Genomic DNA, 5,732 nt, shown 5'->3' on the forward strand with positions numbered 1-5,732 from the left:
ACGCAGCTGGCCCACGGCAGCCCCACGGGGCGCATCGAGGGCTTCACCAACGTCAAGGAGCTCTACGCCAAAATCGCTGAGGTCTTCGACATCTCGCCCACCGAGGTGAGGGGCTGCGGCCCGGGGAGGGGTCTTTGTGCCCCAGGCAGGGACACGCACCCTGTGGCACTGTCTGTGGCCTGTGCATCCACAAGCCCCCAGATGCTTGCAAACGTAGTCCCCAAAGTTTTCTGGAAAGATGTTTTGGCCTCAGGGCTGTATCAGCTCCTCTGGGGAGGGCTTGGGGGCTCTGTGCCTCAGTTTCTCCTCTGTATGTGGGCAGGGAGCCAGGGCTGCCAGTTCCCTGGCTGGTTGCAGCTGCCTGGAGCTGTGGGAAGGTGCACAGGGATGGGGCAGTGCAGAGTCCCAGGCAGGCTGGGGGTCCCTGGGCCCTTCTCTTCTAGCAGTGCCCAGATCTGACCAAATCCCCTTGAACTGGCCGTGGCTCCCCTGACACCTCTTGCCCTACTGGGGCATCCCCAGTCCCGGCTGATGGGGTTCCCCGGGGCAGATCCTCTTCTGCACGCTCAACACACACAAAGTGGACATGCAGAAGCTGCTGGGGGGACAGATTGGCCTGGAGGATTTCATCTTTGCCCACGTCCGGGGCGAGACCAAGGAGGTGGAGGTGACCAAGACAGAGGACGCGCTTGGCCTCACCATCACAGACAACGGGGCCGGCTACGCCTTCATCAAGGTGAGCCCCTGGGGACCAGGCTGGGGCTGGGGCAGCCCTGGGGACTGTGGTTCTGCAGGTGACATCCCCCATGCATCCCCTCCCTGGAATCAGGCTCCTCCCTGACTCCCCACATCAATCCTTCCCTGTGTCCATCCCGGCCCTGGAGGTCTCCCCTGCCTGACCTGGCTACCAAAGGGTGTGGGACCACTGAGGTGGCTGTGTGTGCGGCGGGATGGGGGCTGTGTCTGACTGTCCCATTGTGCCATGTGGTTGCCGTGTCCCTGTCCCACCGTGGTCCCCAGAGGATCAAGGAGGGGAGCATCATCAACCGGCTGCAGACAGTGTGTGTGGGGGACAGCATCGAGGCCATCAACGACCACACCATCGTGGGCTGCCGCCACTATGAGGTGGCTCGGATGCTGCGGGAGCTGCCGCGGGCTCAGCCCTTCACCCTCCGCCTGGTCCAGCCCAAAAAGGCCTTCGGTGAGTTGAGAGGGTGCCCCTGCTCCTGCCCTGGGAACCCTGGGATCATCCCCAGCCCCCTGTGGCCCTGCAGCCCTTCCTCAGTGACCGAGTGCCCCCCAGGGCTCACTACCCCCTGTGTGTGCCCCTCTGCACCCTCACTATGTGTGTGTGTACCCCACAGCCCTGGGGCACCCACGGGGGTGTCCCCACACCTGCTCGTGCCCCTCATGGGTGCCCCTCTTGCTCTGTGTGCATTGTCCCGAGCACCCGTGAGCACCCCATAACCAGGAGCATCCCCACCCTGCACCCCTGGGTGTCCCTGGCACACCAGCGCTGTCCCTGCAGGGCTCAGCCTGCAGTGCCCCCAAAAAGGTGTGCCGCAGCGCGGGGAGGGGCGGGGGATGCCACGTCCTGCCTGTGCCCTCACCCCCCACCCTGGGGCACAGACATGATCGGGCAGCGGACACGGACAAGCAAATCCCCCGGTGAAGGCAGAGTGGCCAGTGGGAAGGAAACGCTGCGGCTGCGGACACAGGGCCCGGCCGTGCTGGAGGAGGGGGTAAGGCCCACCCCAAGTCCCCCACCCCAAGCCTATGGCTCCTCACACTATGGCAGGGTGGGGAGAAGCATCCCTGTGCCCTTAGGAGCCCCTGTGCTGCCTGGCACTCACCCCCTGGGCTCCTTGCCCCCAGCCCAGCCCCACCGAGGAAGAAGCTGCCCGGCAGGTGGACGATCTGCTGGAGAGTTACATGGGCATCCGTGACAGCGAGCTGGGTGAGCAGGGGGCCTGGACCCTGACCTGGACCTGCCCCTGCCCCTGTCCTGACCCTCACCCCCACCCCAACCCTGCCCTAGCCCCTGCCCCTTCCCCAGCTTCTGCCTCTTCTCCTGCCCCTGCTCCTGCCCCAGATCCTGACTCAGCCCCTGCTCCTGTCCCGGCCCCCCACACTGGCCCTGACCTCCCCCTTCTCCCCAACAGCCTCGACGATGGTGGAGGCAGCCAAGGGCAGCCCCAGCGTGGCCCAGCTTGCCCAAGGGCTGGACTCGGTGCTGGGCGAGTTTGCCTTCCCCCAGGAGTTTGTGGCCGAGGTGTGGGCAGCCGTCTGCCACCCCAAGGGGGATAAGGAGTAGCTGGGGGCAGGTGTTGCCCCTCACTTTTGTCCTCTCCCCACATCCCCACCTCATCCCCACCCCATCTGGGGCTGAGGCGCTGGTGGGGGTCCCCATCCTGCCCCCCACACCCTCCTGAGCAGCACCCAGGTCTGCCCCTTGGGTTGGGGGGCAGAGGGCACCCAGCCCACCCACGTTCCTGAGGATCCCCCTTGCACACGCCCCAAACGTGGTGGGCAGTAGCTGTGGCTCATTAAAGGAGAGACTGGAGAAGGGCTGTTGCTCTGGTTGTCAGCAGGGCAGGATCCCCCCCCAGGCACCTTCCCTGGGGCCCCCCCGGGTGGTCACCCCCAGTGGGCACCAAGAGCTGCACGAGCTGTGCTTTATTGGGGACGGGGAGGGGGAAGCAGCCCTGTGCCCCCTGACAGCCCCTTGGGTATCGGGCTCGGGGGGCGGGGAAAGCCCCTGGATGCGGGTGATGAGGATCCATCAGGGATGGGACGGGGGCATGGCCGGGCCCCCCTGCCCGGTGCCCGTCCCCAGGGCTGCTACTGCAGGACAGAGCCAGCGGTGAGCTTGCGGGGCAGGGAGGGGGTGAGGGAGACGATGGAGGGCCGGGGGTGCAGCCGGGGGTACACGCGCTGCAGCACGGCCCGGCGGAACAGGATGTAGACCCAGGGGTCCAGGATCTGGTTCCAGGTGACCATGCGGATGTAGATCAGCAGCATCTCCTGCGTGTCTGAGGGCAGCACCTGTGCCTGGCCAGGCAGGTGTTGCAGGACCACCTGGACTATGAAGATCTGGGGGGAAAAAGGGACAAAGTGTCAGTGGAGGATCCATGAGCTGCGCCAGGGTGGGGAAATGATGAAGGTCGAGGCACTGAGCCCCTTGGAGGAGTCCTGGGCTGGTTTGGAGCACTGGGGAGCACCTGCTCTGCCTGTCACCAGGGGCCAACTTGGCATGTAGAGAGGTGGCAGGGGGACACCGGCAGGGGAGGTCTTACCAAGGGGACACCTCCAGACCTGGGACATCACCAGCAGGGACATGGAGGGGACATACTGAAAGCTGGGACCTCACTGTGAAGGGCGGGGGACACCAGGAGGGAGATGGAGGGAGGGTGAGGGGAGCACACCAAGACTGAGGCCCCACAAGGAGGAACAGGGGGGACATGAAGATCCAGGAGGGCCATGGAGGGGTGGTGATGGGGCACACCAGGACAGAGGCCTCACCAGGAGGGGCATCCAGCAGATGGTGGCGATAATCATGATGCCCACGAGCTGCACCATCATCTCCACCTCGCTGTCGCGGCGCCGCTGCACCGACTCGCGATCGTGGTAGACACGGCAGAGTGTGACCACGCTGACGGTGTTGAGGACGAAGGAGAGCAGCACGGAGAGGATGCCCAGCAGCGCGAAGAGCAGGCAGAAGACGACGTCGCCGGTGTCAGGCAGGAGGGTGAGGAAGCACCAGGAACCAGGGAACTGCAGCGTGTACCGGCCCAGCCCCAACACTGGCAGCAGCCCCAGTGAGCAGGAGAAGCCCCACACCAGCCCCACGATGGCCCAGGCGCGGCGCTTGGAGAGGCTGGTGGAGCGCGAGAAGGGGCGGTTGATGCCCAAGAACCGCTCCCCGGCCATGGTGGCCCCCAGCAGCAGCGGGCACTGCCCGAAGAAGACCATGGAGAAGCCGAGGAAGTTGCAGAGGTGGCAGCCAGGGTCCACCTCGGCCCAGGAGAACTTGGTGAAGTGGTAGGGGATGATGACTGAGGCCGTCACCAGCAGTCCCATGAAGTCTGTGACCACGAGCCCACAGAGGAAGATGAGGAAGGAGGAGCGGGCCTGGCTGGAGAGCTTGCGGGAGGAGCTGACCAGGACGCAAAGGGCAAAGAGGTTGGAACAGAGGCCGATGAGGCCGAAGGCCGTGGAGAACCAGGGCGAGGCGATGCTGTTCTGTGCACTGGCGCGGCCATCGCTGGCATTGAACACCCCAAAGCACGAGTCCGCCTGCCTGGCCGTGCTGCTGTTGGGGGGCTCCATGTCCCGCACTCCCTCCTGCTCCTTCCAGCGGCCTCAGGCACCCTCCTGGCTCTCCTCCATGGCCGGAGCCCCCGGCTGCTGCTGGCACCAATCCCGCCTTGCCCTGCGGGGGGAACAGAGGGAATTTAGGCCAAGCCCACCCATCACCCACCCTGAGCTTGCAGATATGGGGTCCTCCAGGGGCTGGGGAGGGGGACACCACGGTGGAACCCCAGCCCATGGAGAGGGACACCAGGGCGGGACCTGGCTCGTGCCAGCTGCAGGCACAGCTGCAGTGGAGGAGAAGGGCTGCAGCCCTGCAGCTGCTGGGATTAACTGTCCCCGGCCACGAGCCACATGGGGCTGCAGCCACGAGGCTGAATCCCGGCACAGCGAGTGCCGCAGGAAACTCGTCATTGACAGCTGGGCTCCCTCCCGCCCCGGGGGCACATAGCCAGAGATCCCTGGGCCATCACCCTCCATCACGGTGGGGGACTCACTCTGAAGGATGCAGGCACATGGTGGCTGCACCAGGGCATGATCCTGACTCTCTGCCTATCCCTGAGCTCAATGTGGAGATGTCCCATTCCTCCAGTGTGCTGGGGAAACCTGAGGTACAAGTTTGAGGCTGTGCTGCAACCCTGGCACCGCTGCCAAACCACAGCCAGTGTGGGTGACAGACCTGCTCTGCCCTCCTGGCATCCCCTGCAGTGGGAGCTGTGTGTTTGTCACCAGGACAGTGGCTGTGACAGGGTGTGACAGGGTGTGACAGGGACGGCTGTGGAGGTAGACAGCCCGCTTAGTGCCACTCTGCCTCACTTGGGCCGGGAAGCAGTTGGGAATCATAGAATCGTGGGATATCCTGTGGGAATGGACCCACAAGGTTTGTCAAGTCCAACTCCTGGTCCTACATAGCCCTCCATTGCTAATTAGTCCAGGCTGCAAATGAGATGATGTGGGACAGGACAGAGACATGGCAACAGTGGGGACTGGACAACCTGGGGACACAGACGCCCACAGGGAGCTGACCCCTCCTCTCCTCCTGGGACCCATTTCTCGAGACTGTGGATGTTCTTGCCACACCACCTGCCTCAGCCCACCCTCCTGGCTGACACAGTCCTCAGCCCAGTGGCCCCAGTGGGATGCCCAGCTCCACCCCAACCCGCCACCCCTGCAAAGCCCCACTGCGGTGCCCCTCCCTCGTGCAGGGTGGCACTGCCACCTGTCCTTCGTCGCCAAGTTAAACCTCAGACCAGCCCTGATCATTGCCAATCCTGGCCGTTGGTCCATCACTGGCCTGGCTCTGGGTCCCCGTGTCCCAAGCAAGCCCCGTGCCGCGTCCCTCACCCAGACACCCCTCGGCCGCCAGCCCCTGTCCGGCCGGGGGTGCGAGGGGGGCCGCAGGGCCGGGGGCCACCGCGCAG

General features: G+C 65.1%; 2 protein-coding genes across 2 annotated transcripts in view; one reads left to right on the forward strand and one right to left on the reverse strand.

Annotated features, from left to right (window-relative positions):
• The window catches only part of GIPC3 (GIPC PDZ domain containing family member 3), a 3,926-nt gene extending 1,382 nt beyond the window's left edge, over positions 1 to 2,544 (forward strand). Inside the window, exons 2-7 of the mRNA XM_008639618.2 lie at positions 7 to 105; positions 551 to 736; positions 1,021 to 1,201; positions 1,630 to 1,742; positions 1,876 to 1,957; positions 2,163 to 2,544. Of these exons, the coding sequence (XP_008637840.1) occupies positions 7 to 105; positions 551 to 736; positions 1,021 to 1,201; positions 1,630 to 1,742; positions 1,876 to 1,957; positions 2,163 to 2,314 (813 nt within the window). The 3' untranslated portion in view covers positions 2,315 to 2,544. The remainder of the gene's footprint in view (positions 1 to 6; positions 106 to 550; positions 737 to 1,020; positions 1,202 to 1,629; positions 1,743 to 1,875; positions 1,958 to 2,162) is intronic.
• Positions 2,545 to 2,659: 115 nt separating this feature from the next.
• TBXA2R (thromboxane A2 receptor) overlaps positions 2,660 to 5,732 on the reverse strand; it is a 5,908-nt gene continuing 2,835 nt past the window's right edge. The window contains exons 2-3 of the mRNA XM_008639629.2: positions 3,523 to 4,432; positions 2,660 to 3,093 (exon numbers count right to left, since the gene is read on the reverse strand). Coding sequence (XP_008637851.1) covers positions 2,842 to 3,093; positions 3,523 to 4,329 — 1,059 coding nt within the window. The 5' untranslated portion in view covers positions 4,330 to 4,432 and the 3' untranslated portion in view covers positions 2,660 to 2,841. The remainder of the gene's footprint in view (positions 3,094 to 3,522; positions 4,433 to 5,732) is intronic.

Source organism: Corvus brachyrhynchos, unplaced genomic scaffold (assembly GCF_000691975.1).
Source record: "Corvus brachyrhynchos isolate BGI_N302 unplaced genomic scaffold, ASM69197v1 scaffold130, whole genome shotgun sequence".
NCBI classification, from domain to species: Eukaryota; Metazoa; Chordata; class Aves; order Passeriformes; family Corvidae; genus Corvus; species Corvus brachyrhynchos.